The sequence below is a fragment of the Cavia porcellus genome, unplaced genomic scaffold (genome assembly GCF_034190915.1).
Source record: "Cavia porcellus strain 051 isolate PalLab524CR breed Dunkin Hartley unplaced genomic scaffold, mCavPor4.1 scaffold_18, whole genome shotgun sequence".
Classification (NCBI taxonomy): domain Eukaryota; kingdom Metazoa; phylum Chordata; class Mammalia; order Rodentia; family Caviidae; genus Cavia; species Cavia porcellus.
In genome coordinates this window covers 21099801-21122200 of record NW_026947501.1, presented here as the reverse complement: position 1 = coordinate 21122200, position 22400 = coordinate 21099801, and the positions used below count along the sequence as shown (strand labels likewise).

Sequence of the window (22400 nt, the reverse complement as noted above, 5' to 3'; positions counted from 1 at the left end):
GAAAATGTCTGTAGCAAAGTAAATACAAATATGTTTTCGGATGAATGAACCGCTTAAATAGTATGTAGGAATTCTCTGTGTTGAGTAGCTACCTGACACTGTGATCTTCAATACTAAACATCCTAAAACATCTGAAAAAAGATATACAATTTAGAAATTCCTCACCACACACACACACACCTCTATAAAAATCTGCTAATACTCAGTTGCATCACAACATAACTCTAAAATAGAAGAAAACAAGAGACCCTTTTTGGAGACTGGACAGTGGAAATTACACAGTTGTAGCTAAAGTCATTTCTCCAAACTTTAATGATCCAGTATGTAAAATGAGATTTTAAAAAAGCTCTCCCACAACTTTAACATGTAAACTGCCAAGCATGCTGCAAGCACTCAAGAAACAGTAGCCACTATACAACAATACAGACTGATCTCGTCATCCCTGGAATATCTACATATATGTGGGTTCCATTTATAGGCTTTCTAGACTGAATGGTTAACCTGAGCAGGCTTCATACACAGCTTGGTATGCCTTGGGCTACCTCCCAGCTGGTGTGTGCTCAGGGAATGCAAACTGATCTTATTTTCACCTTGGAACAACATGATTTCACAGGTGGTTTGTTCCTCCTCCCCATCAAGTTTAATTTGACACCTCATATTTATAAGTCACTTTATAGTATACAAAGAACTTTGCCGCTTCTTCTCAGTTGGTCACTTGTCACATCAGAATCATGCCAGAATCATTCTTAAGCCAACATTGAATAGATTTAAAAAAAAAAACAGCAATGAAAATAACAATAATACTTCTACCCTAACCTATACATCCCATTCAAAAAGATGAGTAATTGGGGACCTGACAATCTTGACTCTGAAGAAATCACCTATGAAGAAACTGATGAAATATAGTGTTCAAAATGTGAAGTTTATCTGCCCTTATCAGTAGGCAGCATTTTCCTTGAAAAGACACATTTACTCTTTCAAACCACCAAGGTCTCTTTGGTGGTCTTGGTGATCTCTAGTGGCCTGAAAGAGCTGACATTTCCCCAAAAGGGAATGACTCAGTCTTTCCAAATCAAGAAGTTATCAGTCTATATGGGAATATGCCAATGTGCACCATGCTGCTGTACATCCACATCCACATCTCCATGCCCATACAAGTACACACACACACACACACACACACACACACACACACACACACTCCACTCACTCAAATTATACACTGGATAGGGCTGCTGAATGTCACCATCTCAGAGCCACATCTAATGAGCCCCACCCTCCTCAATGTCTAAACAGTGTCCCTCATAATTCTTAAAGGTACATAATTTAGCAAGCATGATTTTTTAAACACCCTTTGGTCAACGATACCATCTGAGAAAAAGGACCATGAAGACACACATGCAGATAAATGAAGAGGAGAGAAGAAGCCCAAGTACTGCTGCGGAAAACAGATACCCATTTGTCTGTGTGTACTTGAAGCTGGGAAATGAAGAATGTTGAAAATTCTTATGAGTGGGTATTAGAGGTCAGCTACGCCGATATTCCTATTGATATTCTTAAAGTCCACCATTCCCATCTGCTTAATAACCAAAACACACCACATCATCATTCCACCTACTCAACCACCATTTACTGAGCACCTACAATTCAATCAAGCCCCAAGGAAAACGTGCTCCTCTCCCAATATACTTCAGAAAATTCAAGAAAAATGTTTAGGATCCCTTAACCAGCATTTCAAACAGGAAAAACAAAATCCTGGAAATCATTAAGCAAAATTCATTTAACCACAAGTTCAGGCAGTATATTTTGTTGTCTTGATTTTTTTAACACAGAAAAACTGCCATCTTTCTTTTTAAGATATTGTTAAATGCCAGGAGCATTCACAAGTTAATATTTCAGTATGCATACATGCTGTGACTTCAGGGACCACATTAGAATGTTTTAAGGAATGGTCTGAATGTGAAATAGCACATTCAAGAGAAACTTTGCCTCGGTCCACACAGCGTCCTGCTGAAAGGCAGTAAAATGTGGAGAAGCACTTGGAGGTACTGGGGGAAGAGTGGTAGGTGCTGGTGGCAGTCCCCTTCCGCAGAGAGACTGACTTTATGAAAAACTGCCCCCTGGTACACCATCCCTTTCATCGTAAATGTCCTCCTCTTTCTCATTTCCTTCTATGTCCCCTACCTCACTTTGGCCAAGTCTTCAGCCCTGCCAAGGTTCTTATTGAACCCCTTTTAAATTCTGGGATAATATGTTCGGATTACTCCACGTAATACAATCCTGAAGGGTAATTTCGATGATTCAGGGCAGGTAGTACATTAACGGTAAGACAGTGGAAATCCAGCATCCATGGCTCTCATCAGACACCACACTCTCACTGTCCCAGCCCAGCCACAATTACATTCATGAACTTTTAATCTAGACCTGCATCTTGGTAACTATCAGCCTCCCTACACATAGCACGGAGGGGTCTAATCCAGATTCCAGTGAGGAAAATTTCTCAAACCTTAATAGTTAACCAACTCTGGTGTGACACCCATCATGTATCTGGTGTGATAATATCACAGCAGTGGTGGGGAGTTTTGAAAGCAAAGATAGCATCTGTTAAACTGAGTTCTGTATTTCTCAGTCTTCACGTACCATGAATAAAACCTACAAAAATGATAATTTTTCAAACACCGAATCCTCTATCTCTGTGTAATGAGGCATATAGAAAGGAGGAAAAGAATCTTTGTGCTTTTTTGCCTTTGGTGAAAACTCTCCAAGGAGTCATTTCATCTTTAAATGAAAAGTTTTCTATCAAGTGATTGTAAGAGCTTCAGGAGTAGCTGAAGTCTGGGTTCAGACATGGAGGAATGCACAAAGGCACACGTGCAAACACACTCATGCACACGCACCCATCATGTGTATGAGGTGGGAGACCAAAGAATATATAATAATGACGCTAAATTTTTTAATTTCATCATAATAGAATTTAAAGAATCTTGGCATTTAGATAGATACATTTATTAAATTTACTATTCCTTAAATATGCTTAATGCATCTGAAGTATAGTTACGCTTCTACATGGTCATTTTCTGCTCAATACTCAGGTTCTGATTGCTGGACAGGCAAGGATGGCAGTAACCCTCGGGAGCTCAGATCTACCATCATGGGCCACTTTCTTGATGCTTCTTAATATTGTACATCCCTATGACCTGGTATCTTTTGAATTACATTTTTAATATTCTCAGAACTTCATTGATCTGTATAGTTGAATTAGTATGTCCAAGCAATTTAAAATGACTCAACAATATTAAGCAAAAGTCTACAGGAGTTGAATGCGTCAACTCATAGGGTCCCAAAAGCTGGCAAAATCAACACAATATTCATATATTTTACCCCAATTTTTTACCTTGTGAATCAATGCTAACTCTTCAAGATGGCACCACTCTGGTCTAGAAAGACAACATAGATTTCTAAATGGTGTATCTTCACACACAACACAAAGGAAAAGAATTAGTGTAACTAAAGGCCAGTAGGTAAGTATTGACAACCAGTTTTACTAAAATCTTATAGTCAACAAGTAACAAACAGTAGATGAATACTTTAGAAATTCCAGTACACTGAATATTCAAATTCTAAGTAATTTGTTTTGGAGGACAATCTCATGAAAGTAGGAAAAAAGAAGAGAGGAGAGGAGAGGAGAGGAGAGGAGAGGAGAGGAGAGGAGAGGGCCTGATCATATTAAGTATCTCAGTAAAACCATTTACAGTTCAATAATCTTCCCTTTTAGGAGCTAGGTGTGGTGGACTGCACCTGTTGTACCAGCCCCTTGGGAAATTAATATAGGTGTCTAAAACCAACCTGAGCAATAGAAAGACACTTCGTGTCAAATGTTATACTAATCTTTTCCTTTCTGTTTCATTGTGTTGTGCATCAAATGTTATTAATAAAACCAAATCTTATACTTAATGACTTTAATAGTGCTATCTGCTTTATTCCTGAAACCATACCTAAGAACTGTAGTTGACAGCTAACTGCTTGACTGAAATAAACAAAACCTAAACCAACTGGCATGATTTATCGTCAAAATTGTATCTAAATATCAAACTATACTCTTTATTTGCTGGGTGCTTCCTGCTGAATTCTATGTTGTTTTCTATCATTCCTATTTATCAGGAAAAAATTAAGAAGCTACATGCCTTTGTTCCTGGTGTTTTAAAAATCCCTTTCATAAGATAGTTTTCTTCTCAATGTTTTATTTTATACTTGTAACTTAGTATCAGTACTTGTTCAGTAAACAAATTCAGATAAACCCAGAAATGTCATATAAAACAACTTAAAACCACAAACTTTCTAGGCAGGCAATCTAGCAAAAAAAGTACTTAATAATGCATAAGAATAACACGCAGCACAAGTAGATAATTAGACTCTGTAAGCAACTAGCTACTCAGAAATGGGGTGGGAGGATACTTAGCACAAATTCTGCACATAACACTCACTTGAATTTCACCTTAACAGCGAATCTGCAGTGCTCACTGTATTATGTCACTAAAGTATCTGAGGCTCTAGTCTCCTTTATAATATGGAAAATTCAGAAAAGCGAGTGACCCCTCATAATAAGGTTTATGGTGACATTTACTTGAAACTCTGTAGTTGTAAGATGTCCTACAGAACACGTCCAGCAACCAGTGTTCAGTTCTTCCTTCCAAAATCCAGTTCATATTGTTGAAGGATAGGCAGAGTGTAGGTGAGAAGACAAAATGTTATTTAATGTAGTATTCACTGGGGCTTGGGTTACTGTTCTAGGATGCTTCTCACGCATCCTAATTTCTCTTCTACACTAATTCAATGAAAGGCATACTGTTAGTATTCCTCCCCTCACTTTCTGAGGCAGGGTTTCACTATGTAGTTAGACTGGTCTTGAACTTGTTACGCAGTCCAAGTTGACCTCAAATGCATATGGCAATCCTCCTGTCTCAGCTTCTCAAGAGCTGGAGTGACAGGCACACCCCATCACACCTAGCACTGTCCCTTTTTTACAAACCATAAAACAGGCTCATCAAGGTGAAGTGAGTAACCCTCTCACAACAAATCCTAAATTCAAACATCAGTGCTCTGGCTCGAGATCGTACTTCCTCGGACACTGCCTCCCTGAAAATTGTATAACTAAAAATTACAACCACATTTATTTTTGTGCAAATGTTTCTGAAGTATTCTACTTCTAAATTCTCAAATCTAAAAATCCATAAATTTGATGTCAGGAAAAGTTTCTGATGAGATATAGTCCTATTTTATGGAATTATCTTATGGTATTTTATTTTGGATACATGAATCATGGAAATGTACATTTACCATTGATTTCCAATGATAATTAGCAATAGTGTTTTTTAATTTTTAGAAGCGTTTCTTTTTTTATACTTTCAATCACTTTTTTGTGTGTCATTTCTCAAAAATTTCCGAACGTTTAAATTGTCTGTTAAGTCTGGAGCTGATGAGATGATTTGGCCCTTCTTTATTATTGATCTTGGCTAAAATCATCAGAGGTACCTTCCTCAAAGTCTCTTGAAATTTAATGTGAGTTTCTGGTTTGTAGAATGGACAAGTTCACTGTATTCCAACGCACTTAACTGGGAGACCGACCAAAACAACAGTGAATTTCAGAAGTATGAAGCTGAGTCACACTGCTCACTTTTTAGGGAATTCAAGTTAATCAGAATGCTATTCTTCAACCATAAACTAAGGCTATTATTCTGCAGGTTATTTATATTGTTTTAACAGTTACAGATTATTCAAAGTACTAGCAGTTTACTACAAATGAAGAAAAGCCTCACAATTCATTCGTCAATGTTTTATTCTACTCTTTTTCTCCTGGTATGCTCATTACATACCCTCAATAAATATTAAACACTCAAACAACTCACTATAATGGTGGAAAGCAAGCCTTTAGAATGTTGCAACAGTGGAGTAAAGAACAATGCACCTAATTGAAATGGCAGGGCAATTTGGAAAATAAAACTGAGTTGCTACAAATTCCAGATTCCCTAATAAAAAATGTTTATAGTCACTCAAATGGAGATCATTACTGGCTATGAATAATTATGAGAATAAAAAATTGAACACCAAAAGTACAGTTGATATACACAGAGCAAGAATAGTGTATATATGTGTATTAGTTTGTAAAAGCAAGTACAGAAGGCAATGATTCTACTAGTCCTCTTGACCATTTTGTTATTGACAGCTGTAAATCTCCAAAACATGGAGACAGGTCAAGGCACCAGATGTACAAGTGCCGCTAGAAATTTAATGAATAATGTCTCAGAGAATTTTAGTGTAGCAACAGAAAAAGTATTGATGGAATAGGAAGAGTTAAATGATCCTGCTACTCAATATCTTCCTTTTTTTCCGGACATATTAATTGATCACTAAGGTCAACTCAAAACGTAAAATTACTGATTCTCTTAGCTCGAACCTACAGGAAGAAAGCAATGACATTGAAATGAAAATGACAATGGGCATTTGTACATACAGCTGTAAAGTAGAAGTGTGTAGTGGCTATACAAGAGACAACAGTTACCTGTACACTGAGGATAACCCTTAGTTAGCTACTTAGCACTGGGCCACGCAAGGATGCGTCCCTATCTCATGAAGAAAAATTCCATATGCTTGGTAGAGGCTGCAGCATCATTCCCACAAATAATGTATGCAATGGAACATAAATAAATAATAGACCTATCTGGACTCTTTGAGAGTATAGGGCAGGGTGACTTACTTGTGAGGTTGAGTCTCTAATGAAAGGATAATTTCAAATAAACATAATGTTTAATAGCTAGATCCTTCTGTGAGAATTTAGGACTGCTCCAGACCTGGTGCTAACTTTTAGGTAAATGTTTCAACTAAAGTCAGAATGCCCAGTTTCAGTCTACTGATGAACTTTTTGTTCTCGATGAAGCACAGAGCTAATAGCATCTTACGTATTTGCTATTTTTAATTTTCTCTATATTGCTGGTTTTACGATTAATGAAGTAACTAGATTTAAAATGTCATGCATACATTTCTGCCCAATGAAATACATGGTGTTTTTTCTTCAGGAAAGCATAATTTTAACTTGGCAGTAAATAGACAGGAAGTCTATGCACTAAAAAAAAAAAAAAAAAAAAAAAAAAAAATCCAAGAGATCACCTTCTCTAATTAGTTTGCTAAGACATCAGACTGTAAAAATTATTAGCCCATCTCCAGAGGTATCTGCCTTTTGAAGCCCTGAAGACAAACATTTCATTTTATGCAAATAGTGCCAGCATGCCTTAGAATCTCACATATTGTACACTATTTAGTTTGAAATTAAGTTTTCAAATCACTAAGGGATGATCTCTGAATAACATAAAACACTTTAGGTCACAGTTAATTATAGCCCATCTATCAAATTAAGTTACTGTTAGAGGACACATTCAAACAGTTGTTGGGCATATTAAGAGGAGTCTTAGGGCTAGGGATTTAGCTCAGCGGCATAAGTGCCTGCCTGGCAAGTGTGAGGTCCTGAGTTTGATCCCTGGGTCCAGACAAAAGAAAAAAAAAAGAGTTCTATTTTCAAAGAAATCTTACGTTTCTACTATTTGTAAAAGAAGTAAGTCTTTTACAACTTGAGAACATATTACAAAATTCTGGGTTTATACCAAAATGCTCCTTCACTGTCTTTTTGATGGTTTTGTCAATTTCATTATAAACTTCATTTTCACAGCTTCACACTAGTCATAAACGGATTTTAGTTTGAAGACTTTCTATGGGGCATAATGTGAATGTAAATTCAGAATAAAATGCAAATCATGGAGAACTGGGATCAACTACAAACATCAGTTAAGATACAGTCACTGGGGGGCTGGGGATTTAGCTCAGTGGCATAGGCGCCTGCCTTGCAAGCAGGCAGTGAGTTCGACTCCGATACCGATTAAAAAAAAAATAAGAAGAAGAATACAGTCACCAAAAACAAACAGGCCTTAAGAGGAAACACCCAGGGGCTGATATGTATGCCAAGAGTTCACAGCCACAGGGAGGGCAAATAGGAATAGAAGAACAGGTTGGGAATATTTGAAGACTTTGGTATTTATTCACTTGTTTTAAAGTAACATCTCAGGAAAATAAACCATGTGAGTAACAACCCGCAAGGTACTCTAATAGAGAAGTGAGACTTGGAAAACTAGCTTAAGATCAAATCTCAGGCAGAGGTTTACAAAACAGTGAAGAATTTCAAAAATTAAAAACAAATGATCAAGAAAAAAAGAACCATAGATCTGCCTTTCCAGGTAACAATTAACAACCCAGGTATTTACACATGACAAATAATAAACATGTTACTATGTTGTAAAGTATAAGAAAAATATATACAAATGGAAATTCTAGAGCAGCAACAATTAATTTTAATTTATGTTGTTAATTTTAGTTTATGTTGTCAAGTATTGATGTTTTAATATTGCTATATATTGATATTAGGGTAATTCTAATGTCACAGAAAATATATACTGTATTATCATTCAATTGAGAATCACTTGTTTAAGTTCAATATAAAATTTAAGATGTTGTATCATGCCAAAACAAAAAAAATAGCATGACTATAAAATGTTGCTTAAATTTATTAACTTAATAAAAATGTTGTGGTCATTTTAAAAGTTTTACTTAGTAAATTTATGCATGGTGATAGCATTTTCTTTCCTTACAAGAATATGATTTCATTTAAATTTTTTAAAAAACTATCACGTTGCACAATCAGGGGTTTTTACCTCATGAATATAAATTCTATTTATTGTAAATGAAATTATTAAATGTCAAAGGAAGAATTAATGGTTGAAATGTATTTTTGAGAATTATAAGAAATGTAAACTTTATTTTCATGACTTATGTATCCTTTATTAATTTAGTTACACATAGTAGTCCATATAAAAAACAGTTAATGACATACTTCTGACTATAACTTACATTTGACTATATCCACTTATGGCATCAATAAACAGCAAGTGTGTAATTCTGTGTGTGTGTGTGCACATGTGTTTATCTTCACCACAGAATAAACTCTTTATAGTACATTTTAGTCGATTTTAGGAATTCTGCACAAGAAAGTCAAGATATAGAACAATTTCAAAAGATTTTCACTCTTGAATTCCCTTTGACAAGAACATATTTTCTAGATTAAGAAACCCAACTTGGCAAAAGAGTGTTTGGAAAGACTCTGGTAAAGTGTTGCCAGCTGCTTTAATTCTGTGCACTTGAATGCATTAAATTGATTAAAATTGGATTCTAGTAACGTATTTAAATGAATACAGCCTCACTTATTTCATATTGATATCCTTAATACTATTTATTAAAATGACAAATTTGTAAATGTGGGGAATCTAGCAATTATACAATATAGGTGTATTTCCTGGAGAGGCTAAGCCTCTGAAAATGTTTCCCATACTCTGTAATTCAGAAATCATGGCATTTTAAATCAATGATACAATAGACACATATTCTTTTATCTTTTATACTACAGGCACATACTCATCTGCTAGAATTTTCCCAAATTGATTTTATGTACACAAGATTCATTCACAAATACTAAAGATAGTACAGCATACAAATTTTTACTACATCCCAAAAGTTGAGTTTTGGAATCATTCTTACAAGTTAAGTTTGGAGACTAATTGTATACTATACATTTTATTTCATTTATATTTGTGGTGCTACGATTCCAACCAGGGCCTCACATATGCTATGCAAGTGTTGTACCATGAGCAACATCCTAAGTCCTTAACTTTTAAAACAGGTATTATATCTTTATGTTTCCTGCTGAGTAAGAACAGCAAGCCCCGTGTGATTTACAGCAGTGTTTTTTCACTTGGGATTTTGAAAACTTCTAAACTGTCAAATAAACTATACCACATGCATTCTATTTTTATTTCTTTATTTGTAAAAGAGTACTTTCCCATCATTTTAATTTTCAAAACATTAATTTGCACTCAAGAGATAGCAAAAATTTTTGTTTCAATTATAGCATAAATTCAAGTGCTGTTTTGATACAAATATGACAGATATTATAATCCAAAAAAAGGCCATGTAAAAATGCTACAGTTGTGAATATTTAAGATTAATATTTAAGATATTTAAGATTTAAGATTTGTTTACAACAAAAATGACTGAGAACCATATCAGTTTACTATCATTCAACTAGTTTTCTGACAGTGGAGTCAAATAATGTTGAATTATGGTCCTTACAGGAAGTCTTATTTCACGTTCATTTTTTGATCATTTTCCTCTTAAGCCCTATAGCATGATGGCTATACACCAACTTTTCTTTAAAAGTTTCCACATAAACTTGGGTTGTACTTGGTGATTATACGATCACTTATTAAAACTTTTAGGGCTGAAGAAGTTGCTTAGTGCCAGGCATCTTGCCTTCCATGCACAAGCCCCTGGGTTGGATCATCAGCACAAGAAAATAAATAAATACATAAATAACTGTAGAATTTCACATTTGTTTGACATATTTACATTTCATAAGACAAACTGTTGTTGCTATGGAAAACATCACATTACCAATATGAAACTACTTCATTTGAATTCATGGTGACAATATTTTCATGTCTGACAAGCGTCTGAATATTATTTGTTTTCCATTCTTCAGTTTCTCCAACTCTGCCCTACAAGGGAAGGTAAGCTAACTTTATAACCATACTATTCTAACACTTTAACCCCTCTGCTTGGCCCTAGTAAACATGTTTTTACTGTGGGACTGTAAATAGCGCTTGAGTTTTAAGAAGATGGAGCATTAGGGTATAATTTTCCTTCCATCACCCAGCAACAGCCATGTTTTATATCTTTTGGACTAGGACACACATTTTTAAACTTAAATACACGAGTTTCTGAAAACATAATGACTCAAAAATTCGTTTAAGTTGGGCAATTATACGATGATGTATCAGTTGCTTTTTTAAAAATAGGACCCACATTTTAATCCTTTTTTCCTTCCTCCTCCTCTTCTTTGCTATTTAACCTTCTCCATATTTTCTAATACAGTTCTCCAGCTTAGGACCAATCGTTACACTACTCAGGCCCACTCCATGTACTTCTGAATGGTGAGCAATGGAGTCATTCTGGCGGAGAAGAATTGCTACTCGAGTGACCTATTGCCACAGAGCTAGTTAAATCACTGAACAATAGTTACTGTTATGGGGCTTTACTTTGGTACAAAGTAGCATTAGTATCACTGCTTCCATGAACCAGGAAACTTGCATCAGGGACTTCCACTGAGAGAGAGGGAGACAGGATAAGGGAAGAAGGGAGAGAAGGAAAGAGGCCGTAGAGTGAGAAAGGGGGACTACGAAAAGAATATTTGTAGTTTTAGCATTTCATCCTGGCGACATTTAACAATGTACATTGATTGATCTCAGCTATCTGCATTAGACCCTGTGCTTTTTTCCTATTCTTGAAAAAAAAAATGTTTTAGGTGTCCCTAGTAAGAATTTACATCCCTACTCTGAAAGTTGTGCATATAAACCAAAGTCAGCCAGAAGGTAACAATACAAACATACCTGGTATGCAAGTAACTTTTAACTCAAAGGACACTAAGCAACAAAGGCTCTAGAATGAACATCCCAATTAGCTAGTGTAGTGACAAGCAGTCAACACCTTATTATTTAATCATTAAAGAGAATCTTGCCATAATTTCCCTCTGACATATTGCAAAGCAAAAAAAAAAAGAAGGAATTAAGAATGCACCATATGACTCACAGCAATAATCAAAAATAGAGTTAGACGATGCAAATACCTCATCCCTTGCAACGCTAAGAACAGCCCTGTACCAGAGAGGTTTCAGTACTGAGGACTCCCAGGATTGAGTCATTAAGTGGGACCCTCTGAAGCATTTACAATTTAAATAAGATGTATCCAATGGAAGCATTTAATAGGGAACTACCTGACAAAGAGAGTTCCTTGCTTCCTGCTTTTTGTTTTTGGTTATTTTTTATTGAATGAAAATAAATGGCAGGCATTTCTAATATTAGTAAATATCTGGTATTAGTAAATATCTAATATTACTAAATGTCCCTATCTATATTTTTTCTTTCTTTCTTTCTTTCTTTCTTTCTTTCTAACCCAGCAGATTCAATCCACGAAGGGCATTAGTTGCTCTGTACCCTCCGCAGCAGTCCCTTACCTGACACCTCCCCAGGGGAAAGAAAAAAAAAAAAACTAAGTTTTCCCAGGATGCATTGCTGAATCATTTTGGGAAGAGAGGGAGTAATGCTTTGTATATTGCTTTATTTTTTAGTCAAGTCCGACTTCAATTTTAAGAATTATAATCCAAAATATGCTTCGGAAAAAACATTGCAAAGTTTTGAAATAAAACACTCGCCACCACAGTTCCCAGGCGTACTTCTGGAGCCAAAATGCACAGATCCAGTTCTGTTACACATGTCCCAGGCTCACACAGCTCAGAGGCCTGGCCCTTGTCCCCTTCCCTCCCTTACCTTTCCTTACTCCCACCCCAAGGAACTGCCCACACTTGGCATTTGACCTGTCTGGCCTGGCCAGCCTGACTTTCATCCCATCTCCACGCCCTGTTACTCCTCCTCAGACATCAGAGGCAAATCTGGATTAGCAAGCAACAGGGCAGGAGCCCTGCACAGCGGTCAGCCCTCTCTAGGGGCTGGTAAGTGCAGACTCATCGGAGGACCCACACACACCACTCTGAGCCCGTTGTTGAATTAAAAAACAAAAACAAACGATAAAACAAAACAAAAATCTGTAATCCAAGGGGATCATTTCTCTGCTTCCCTCTCCTGGTGGTCAAGATCAGGGCCACTGCTGCTGTCTGATCAGATCACAGTCCCAGTTCATCTCTATTTGCTGTGGACAGCCCTGGCCACCCCAGGAGGCGACCTTAGGGACCCTCTCCACAATTTGTTCCTCTCCCTACCGCTGCCCGGAGTTGAAAATGCTTATAATCAAGGGGTGCAAAGCAGCCATCTCGGGAAGGAAAGCCTGGGCGGTTGGACCAGGGTCCTGGAGGACCACCTTCTGGGTAGCACCTGGATGGCCAGGCCCTCCTTTCTTTGCTTCCACCCTCTCAGGCCTTCATTTCCACAGATGAGCCCTCAAGTCACTCGCCCAGCCTCCCCAGGGACCCGCATTCTTGCTGGCTGCCAACCAGACCAAACTATGGTTGACGCCTCATAGTGTGGTGGCCACCTTCTCGGGCCACCCTAGGGTCCAGCCTGGCCCTGCATGCGCTCAGCCGAGGTCGGCAAGTCCCAGGCGCCCGCCTCCCGCACCCGGCCTGGGAGAGCGCAGAGCCTGGAGCGCAGCGGACGGGAGAGGGCGCCCCGGAGGCCGGCACTGCCCAAGGTGGCTCTCAGGCCCTGGGACCCTCAGCCTGAGGGTGGGGAGCGACAGAAGGGAACCAAGGGGTGAGGAAGAACAGGATTAGTTTCTTGTGGTGTCTTAATCTCATACACACACATGCAAAATACCCAAACCAACAACACTACATGGCCAAGTGGGTTTCGGCTGATTTAGCCCTTCGGGAAACTGATTGGCATCCAAGTAGCAGATCCCACACACGGCGCAGGTGGCAGCCTTTGTGTCCTCCGAGGACAAAAAGTAAAATAAAATAAACCTCGCCGCCAGTGGCCCCTAGAGACAGGGGTTAATGAGCTAAGGAGGCCACAGCCGATGCACCCAGTCCGGGGCGCACTCTGCCAGGTTCATACCAACTGGGCCGCCTTCAGACAGGTGGAGAGGCCACCTATCAGCCTGGCCCCTGCGCCCGCTGCAGGGTTTCAACGCCCTTGGAGACCCGACCCAGACTCCGGTGTCTGGTGCCTGAATTCTCCCCTCTCCGGGGACTTCTCCCAAGGTGGGGCGCTCTCCAGCGTGTGAGCAAGGCACAAGACCGCGGGAGCCCCGCGCTCTATGTTCCCCTCTCCAAATCCAGCCCAGACCCACTAATTCCTGACTCCTAAGAACAGGGAAACAGAAAAAAAATGGGTTTGTTACTGTCCTACCAACTGAGGCCTGGTGACCCCAAAGGATCACAAGAGCTAGCCCACGCATATAGGCCATCAGCCCCACAAGCCCAGCCAAAGCTAACAAACAGCGGACCAGATGCATGACTCTCATAGGTTGAAAAGAATGAAATGAGCATTTTTACCCAATACAACTGCACACCATTTTTTGCATATCTCAAATTAAGGTGACCGGGTAATGAAAGTTTACACAAGGAAAAAGGAGAAATCAATGAGGTTGCATCAATTTTGCATTCCCCCAATAAATCTCATAACTTTGGTCCTTTATCTTTGACTTTAATAAAATAATGATTCGTCGAGAAAATGGGGTATAAATCTTCATTTTGGAGGCAATTAAAGTGTTGATTTCATTCATGCCCCTAAGCGATTCTTGTAATTTGTTCAAATAGCTTTATGTACCCAGCACTCCGGAGCTTTTAGAATCCCATTTTCTAGTTAGGCTTGTTGGATTACAATTTTTATTCAACAGCAGCTACCCAAGGGTTCCTCTGTGGAATCTGCGTGTAACAGCTCGGGCTAGACAACCCAAAGGCTGGGGACGCCCACTAGCCGGCAGGACCAGGGCAGAGAGCCGCCTCAATTTTCCCACCTCGGCCCATGCACCCCGGAATGCACAAACTGCCTGTTCCGTGCATCGTGCATCATGCGTTGTGTCTACACTGCCAAAAGTTTCCGACACTCCAAATAGTGACGGAGGACCCAGCTAATGCTTTTAAGCTCTGCCTCACTCCTCATAGACAAGGAGGAATTCCGCCTGGGTCTTAGGGTTGTCCAGAAAAATTCGAGACTGACATTTATTTTAAGGGCATGTTGTTGGGAGAAGACACCTTAAGATGACAAGGAGGAGAGGGATGGGACCAGGGCTATCCAGCCCACAGGGCATAAGCAGAGCTTGCAAAGGAAAACTGTAGCCGGCCTTTGGCTTAACAAAGGCAGGCAGATCTCTTCTCCCAGGGAGAGACTCCCACGCCAAGTCCGAGAGAGAAAGAACTCTCGGGGCCTTCACTTATATGGAGAAGGAGGAAGAAGAGGCAGCTCCCCAGATCTCTAGGCTCCTTGTAAAAATTCGTAACAGAGCTATCTTGGGCCCTGCTTCCTCTCACCCACCCTTCACATTTCCATTTTCATTGCAGTTTGGCAACTCATTTAGACCAATCTAGAGACAGTACAAGAGAAACAGAGAAAGTAGGAGCAAATGGTGGTGTCAGGGTGACAGCCGGAGAAAAGCACCCCCCTCCCCACAGCAACTTCAAATAAAAGTCTTCCCCACTTAGCAATGCAGGAAAGAAGGACCTGGAGTGCGGGTGCCCAGGAGGGTGCTGCAAGCAAAGGGCAGAAATAGAGAGCACAGCGGTGCTGGGGGGCCCCACCCTCCACACCCAGGAGCTGCCAGGGTGTCCCCCAAGCTAACACTTCAGAAAGCTGCCAACCCAGAGGGCCCAGAGCACGCACGTACCAGCTGGAGGATGAGCAGAAAGGAGGAGGAGAAAAGTCCATATTTCTGTTTTTCTAACCTCGGCCTGGTCTTATTTTTTCTACTAAGTACAATAAAATGGGCGAGCTTATAGCGAAGACTGCACAAAGCAATGTTCAGTGAGGTCTAGAAGCGTCCGGCCGAGGAAAACTGACAAGACAGGCTAATGAACCGTACAGACAGGGAGAAAATAGCCAGCATTTGCTAGATTTCAAACCCTCACTGTCTCTCTTAGACCACCTATCTTGGATTTATTCCTAATAAAATAAGAAATAAGCAGCCCCTACACATTTCTTTTCTTCAAGATAGAAGGAGGAAAATGCTCCTGAACAAAGCCATACAATCACAGGCGGTCACTGGCAGTTAACACTCCCATTATTATAGAGGGTAAATAAAATAAAGACAAAAATTAAAAGCGACAAGAAACAGGTCAAGTTTGCAGGCGAAGCTTTTACAAGCCCATCTCTCCAGGTCGAATCCCAGAGCCAGCCTTAATGAAGCAATAATAGCCACATTATTCAAAAATTTTCATTTCGATGGAAATGTATCTAAAAGGGACTTAATCATATGCAAATAATAAAAGGAGGTGATAGTGACCCAGCAAGCAATATGCATACAGATTTTTTTTTTTATTTGGTGCCAGGGATGTTGAAATTGAAAAGCGCATACCTGGTCAGTTAGATTTGCTGATCTTGTTATATCTTCACTGTCTGATTTTGATCCTCCTTCTCTATCGTCTATCACCAAATCGATAGGCATTTTCCCTTTCAAACAGCTAATATACCGGTGGCAGAAATTGTCACATAATTCGTGTACCTACATTATGACAGAAATAAAAAATGGAAATATAATCAGGAGTACATAAATGACATTGACAAGTGCAATCCACCCCCCTTGTGAGATCCAAACTTCCAAATAGGGGAAACACAGGGCAATTGTCCTCCAGAGACCCCCCGACGCATCCAGAATTAGGAATAACTTTCTTTTCTTGCAAAATAGAGATATCCCAGAAAATTGACAGTGACAAGATGATTCACAGGCTACAACATATTCAACACCCGTGTTAAATTCATCTGCTCCTGGGGCTGTGGCCATTAGAGAGGTGACCTGTGGGGGTGACATTTAAGGTAAACTATTTAATTTCATCCAGTTACTTTATCATAAATCCTTTTCCAAAGTGTCTAAGGAAAAAAAAGGAAATATATATATATATATACACATATAATCTCTAAAGGACCTGTACTGTGGTGACACAGGATATATGCCTGACAACCCACCCCTATAACGTTTGTAATAATTAGGATTTGTATCCATAAGGAGAATATTTGGGATCCTTTAAAAAGAAATCAATTTGCCAGTACCCATATTACGAAAAACCTATAGCCACAAAACCTTCTGAAATTGCTTTTTTTTTTTTTTCAAAGGAACAGAAGGACTAAAAATATTAAGGTGTAAGTGAAGTGGTCACTTTCAGGTCCCAGACATCACTGACAATCAGAATTTCACAAGAAACCCCCGCATGCTTGCAATTTAATGTTAGTTTGAATTACAATGCATTAAGTTTTTATGGCTGAGATTTATAGAACAGCTAGCAAAATCATGTTATCCCACACCCTTTCTTGAGTGTGAAGGTAGAGGGTATGCAGGATTCTCAGATTCAAGAAATTGCCACAATTATCAGCCCGGCTTTGTCTCTGGGAAAGGTTTAATGTGCCTGCCCCCAACCAACTTCTCCTGTCTCCCTGCTCAGTCCACTACCTCCCCCTCCACCTCTTCTGTGACCTGCCTCTGCTCTGGAGCTGTCGTCCAGAAACTCAGAAAAACTAAACAAAACTTTTATTTTCCCTCCTCAAAGAAGGGGAGGACACAAGGAGCCCAGAGAGGTATTAACCTGGGAAGCAAGCTCACAACAGCATTCTAAACATCAACTCGGAAGCACACAATTGCAACTATTTACACAAAGCCAGCAAGGTATTAAAGCAGGAACACAAGGCTAGGGCGTTTGTGATCCTGGTTTTAGTGGCTGAAATTGTAATTAAACTGAGAAGAGAAATGGATGCTAAGATTGGCCTTGACACTAATTACCAGAAAGAAAGACATTTATGCAAATATCTCAAAAGCCTGAAGTTCAGCCATTCTGAAGCCTCCCCTCATGTGTTTAGGGGTTAGGGTGAAGTAAAGGGAAAGAGGCCAAAGAAATTACCTTCTCTAATTCCAACAGATGAAACCTTAATACTTGTATGGCTTGAATCATCTGCAAAGACACAAAAAGAATGAGTATCCCATTCCTAGTCTGCAGAAAATTGGCTATCACAGCTCTTGCATCTCCGGCCCATCTCCTCCCCCAGTAAATAGAGTTATTTTGATTTATGGCAATACCACTAAAACTTAATAGCAGTGACTGGGTACCATCTAGAGGTTTATATTTCTTAAGGAGAAAATATAACTAAAACAACAACAAAGCATCTAAGTGGGGGTCATAAACACTCTCCTCCTCCACAGCTCTCCCCTTTCTCAATCCCACTGGCTCCGCCCCAACCCCAAAGGGCCACAGGGCTGGGCTAGAGGTTTCTTTGGAAGAAGTGAATGGGAGAGACTTCAAATAGACCCCAACTGTGGCTCTTCACATTGCAAACTTTCGGCTGCCTCCTGCACACCTTTTAGGTAAACTGGTTGCTGAGGGGCTCTTGCCTGTCCCTGCCTTGGTGTTGAGACTTGGAGCGCAGGGAAGTCCGCAAAGTTTAAGATCACAAGCTGACAGGCCAGGAGATAAATCCCAGCGCTGATTAGAGCCGTGCAACCCGGCTGTCATAAAAAACAAAAGCTCGCATTTCCCCTGGCCAGCTTGCTCAGGCCCTCTTGAGATGAATTTATTGGCCTGGGATCTTGTCCCTCGGTCACTTGTCCGTGGACCAAAACATATGCAGCCCAGTGGACTCGCAGCTACGGAAAGACCAGTCTAGAAACCTCAGGGCTCTTGAAGAAAAGCTGAGGAGGCTGGGGGTGGGGTGGGTTGAAGAGACAGACGGAGGCAGGGAGTAAAGGGGTCAGCTCTTACCAAGTTATCCAGTTCTGGATTAGAAGAAAATAGAGGTTTTTCTGCGCGAATCTAAACACAAGTGAGAAGGACAGGGGAGAGGGAGGGGGAAGAAAAAGAAAGAAAATATTTGAAATCTGGTCATCTTCCTAGTTTCACATCTTAACACACTGTCGGGGGCCAGGTGTAACCTTCCGGAGGGACTCGGTGACTCTGTCCCACGCAGAATCCCTTCAGAATGGATCAAGCCCAGAAGCAGCCCAGGGCTCAGCCTTACTTCCACGACCCAGTAGGCTGCTCCGGGAGGCTGCTCAGTTCTCCAGACCAGAGCAGCTACAGGGTGTGGGGGGCGTGCTTTTCTTTTATGGACTGAGCTTTCTGTCTCAGCTTTGTGGAGAGGGAGTGGGTTTAAAGATGGGTGAAGTTATCTGCAAACATACTTCTACAGGAGGGCCATTTCAGGGTACATGCAACGCACAGGGCTTAGGGTGGACTGTCTATCTATCTGCTGACCACTTTGGGAATGTGCTTGCCGAGTGTGTGTGTGTATGTGTGTGTGCGTGCTTGTGTTTTGTTGGGGGGAAGAGTCTCTTTTTTCTTTCTTTTTTTCTTTAATAACATTTATTTTGCTGACCTGTTTGGCGAACACGGCTATATCTTCATTGAATGACTCTGAGGAGCAGACGTCCCCGCCCGCCACCCCCGGCTCGCGGGGGGTACAAGTAGCTAATTCACATTTCTCAAAAATCAGTGCTAACAGAGGGAAGAGAGGGTGTCTGTAAGAAAATACAACAGTCACAAACAACACAATGGTTAGTCCCGAGTCAGGGTAAAAAGGCGCCCAGGAAAAGCAGCCTGGCCTCCAGGCAGAGACCCCTCCCTGATTTTGTCATCTACTTTTCCCCTCTCCTGCCCCCCGCCCAGGTGACTGCTCACCTCCCCTTCCTCCTGGGCTCTGAAGTCAGAGGCCCTGAGCCCCTGGACCGTATCTGATGATCGGTTCAACATCTCTAGCCAGAGAAATTGGCAACATTTGCTACGAATCAAACCCCAGCGGTTGGTTCCAGCAGCCATTTTGAATTAAGTTTCCCACCCCGACCGACCCTGGTCCCTGGCTGCTCCTGCAGGACCTGGGGCAGGAGCTGGGCGCTGGCCGAAGCCAGTGCGGGAGCTGCTTGGTGTTGGCTCCGCCAAGGCGGCCGCGCAGAGCCCAAGGCTCTGAGGATCCCAGTGGCAGGCGCCCAGCTAACTAGAGCCCAGGACCTCAGAGGCTGCAGGACCCACTGTCACAGGGCTGTACCTTCAGACCCCTACCCTGAGGCCCTTGGCCCCTCCTCAGCTCCTTGAGCCCTCCCCTCCCTCCGTGGATGCCCCCCACGGCCCCCCAAAGAAACTTCCTTCAAATATCCCAGTGGCCAAGCCTTTCATTTTGTCTCTGCAGAGGGGCACAGCAGTAGTATTGTGAAGGGCCTAGATGTCGCTTGTCTCAGCCCATAAAAAAGAAAAGAAAAGGAAAGGGGGGAAAAAAAGCTTCTTCTAATGCCCAAGGAGGTGTCTCCAGTCTTTTATTAGCTCTCACAGCCCAGGTGGAAATTTAATAGTTTGGGGTCCTTTTCAAAGCTTCCCCAAATGTTCTGTCCCAGAGTCTAAACCATTTGCACTTAACACTATGGACAGAAAGCTGGGATTTAAACCAGGCTCTTGCATAAGGGACTGGGAAATAAAATAGAAATATTTCCCCCCCAGCAAAAAGGGTCAGTGTTGCAAGATTTTAAAAAGAAGAAATAAACAGAAATAAAAGAGTTACTGCAAAGTAAAAAGCGGTCCCAAAATTCATCAGCACATAGTAGGCACAACTGACTTTCAAAAGGCTTCTTTCTTTCTTTCTTTTCTTTCTTTCTTTCTCTCTTTCTTTCTTTCTTTTTTTTTTTTTAACTAGTGCAGGGTCTAATCGGATAGCCAGTTAGAACACGGTGTAAGCAGCGGCCAAAAACCTCTGGCCGCAGAGCACCCGGCATTTACTTCTGGCTAAATCCTACAGGATTCGCTTTTGAACACAAAGTGCTAAAACGACTAGAAGTTTCTTAGTGTCTGTAACAATTCAGCGTGAGCTCCTCTCCTTGACTTCAGTGGTCAAACCCCCTAAATGCAAAACATGTTCCCCCTTGCCTGACCTGCAACTGTCCGCCCTTGGCTGTATTGTGCAGTGGCAGAGGCAGCATACGGTTGCTGAGTAAACTTAGCAAGTCAGAACAATCGGTGGCTTAAAAGATTTTCCCTTAAACTAAAAGTTTCGTTCCAACACAAAGGCGCCTGCGTTTTGAAACCCCCAGCGCTCTGGAGCGAAAGAGAGCTGGGGAGGATCGGGATCCGCTGAACCGGAGGCTGAAAGGGGATGTGGAACCTTTAGACAACTTCTCCCGAACTGGGACCCCTTGGCGGCCACCGCAGCAGCGAAGCTGTGCCCAGAGCAAGCACAGAGCGCAGACGGAGATGGGGAGCGCCGGAATGGCAGGCCGCCTCCCCAGATTTTCCATGCATTGTGAATAAACAGTCACCAGCTATGGACCTCCAATCCAGAGAGGTCTGACTTTAACTGTTACCAAGAGCACAGGGGAAACAGGGAAAGCAACGCATCTCAACTCTTCCCTGCTGCCCATTGTACCTACCCATAAATGGCATCTTTATCTCTCTTTAAAGCGTCATTGACGGAGGAGCCCATGCTGGGGGCCATGGCGTTGGTATGAGCTGTGTGCGGGTACTGATGCGAGTGCAGAGGAGGCCCATGGTTCAAGTGGTGGACCTGCTGCATGGACCTGGCCGCATGCGGGTCCCCATACATCGTGGAGGGGATGCCTACTCCATCCATGCCCCCGTAATGGGGTAGATCGTCGTACTGCATGACAAACAGGAGAGAAAGAAGGTTCAAAATGCCAGGCAGGCAAACAGGGGAAGGACAGGGCTTTGAGCTTATATAAGGTCAGTCCAGCTGGGTCTTTCAACCCGGATTTCGGGGTGGCCTTGCATCTCTAAAGTTGAGATTTCTATTTCTAAAATAAATTTAAAGTAAAATTTCTAGTGTTCTCAGTTTCTAGGGTTCTCAGTAAGACTCCACTGAGATGAAGCTTCTTGCCCTAACTTGTATCCCTATTCACTAGTTCAGAAATTCAGAATCCTTTGGCAAGGAAGGAAGGAAAAAGGAAAGAAAGAGAAGCATTCTCCCAGAGGGCAGAAGGTAAAACGTGCATGTCTCTGGGGGAGGAAATTGAAAATCACAATAATAAAACTTGCCAGGACAGTGCAGTAAACACGCCTAGTTTCACAGCCCCTTCATATCAGGGGGAATTAAAAAAAAAGTTACGATGGAAACAGCTCCGCCAAGCACGTGAATTCAGGCAGGCTTCTCATTTTATTTTCCAGCCAGAGTGGGGCTGGGCAGTCCAGCAAGACATTGCATATTCCTAGCTTTCCAAGACAAACTCTGCTAAATCATATAAAATAAACTGACCCCATTATAAGTGAAACTCAAATAAGGGGTCGCTTTCCCTGTACCTTACAGCCAAATTCAGAATTGGACAACTCCCCGCCTCAACTTAAAGAAAATCTATAATTAAAGAAGTTAATATGTCTTTATTTTTAAAAACTTACAAACTTTCTCCCAGACTACAGATCAATGAGGCAATGTTACTCCTTAGGTTTTAAAGCAAATTCAAAACCAAATGCACATACAACGCCCCATCTTTCTTGTCCAGAAAAACTACTTTCATAATGTCATTATTTTTTACCTTGCATTTAGCTTCTTAGGTTTTTAAAAATGCTTCCTTTCAGGCAAGAGCTTTTCCAAAGATGTGAA

The 22400-nt window shown here is 41.1% G+C and overlaps 1 protein-coding gene across 2 annotated transcripts in view; it reads right to left on the bottom strand.

Moving 5' to 3' along the window:
* Meis1 (Meis homeobox 1) overlaps positions 1–22400 on the bottom strand; it is a 127920-nt gene that overhangs the window by 103891 nt on the left and 1629 nt on the right. For both annotated transcript variants that reach the window (XM_063229527.1, XM_063229528.1), the window contains exons 2-6: positions 21217–21443; positions 19182–19323; positions 18569–18619; positions 17714–17764; positions 16180–16326 (exon numbers count right to left, since the gene is read on the bottom strand). In XM_063229527.1, the coding sequence (XP_063085597.1) occupies positions 16180–16326; positions 17714–17764; positions 18569–18619; positions 19182–19323; positions 21217–21443 (618 nt within the window). The remainder of the gene's footprint in view (positions 1–16179; positions 16327–17713; positions 17765–18568; positions 18620–19181; positions 19324–21216; positions 21444–22400) is intronic.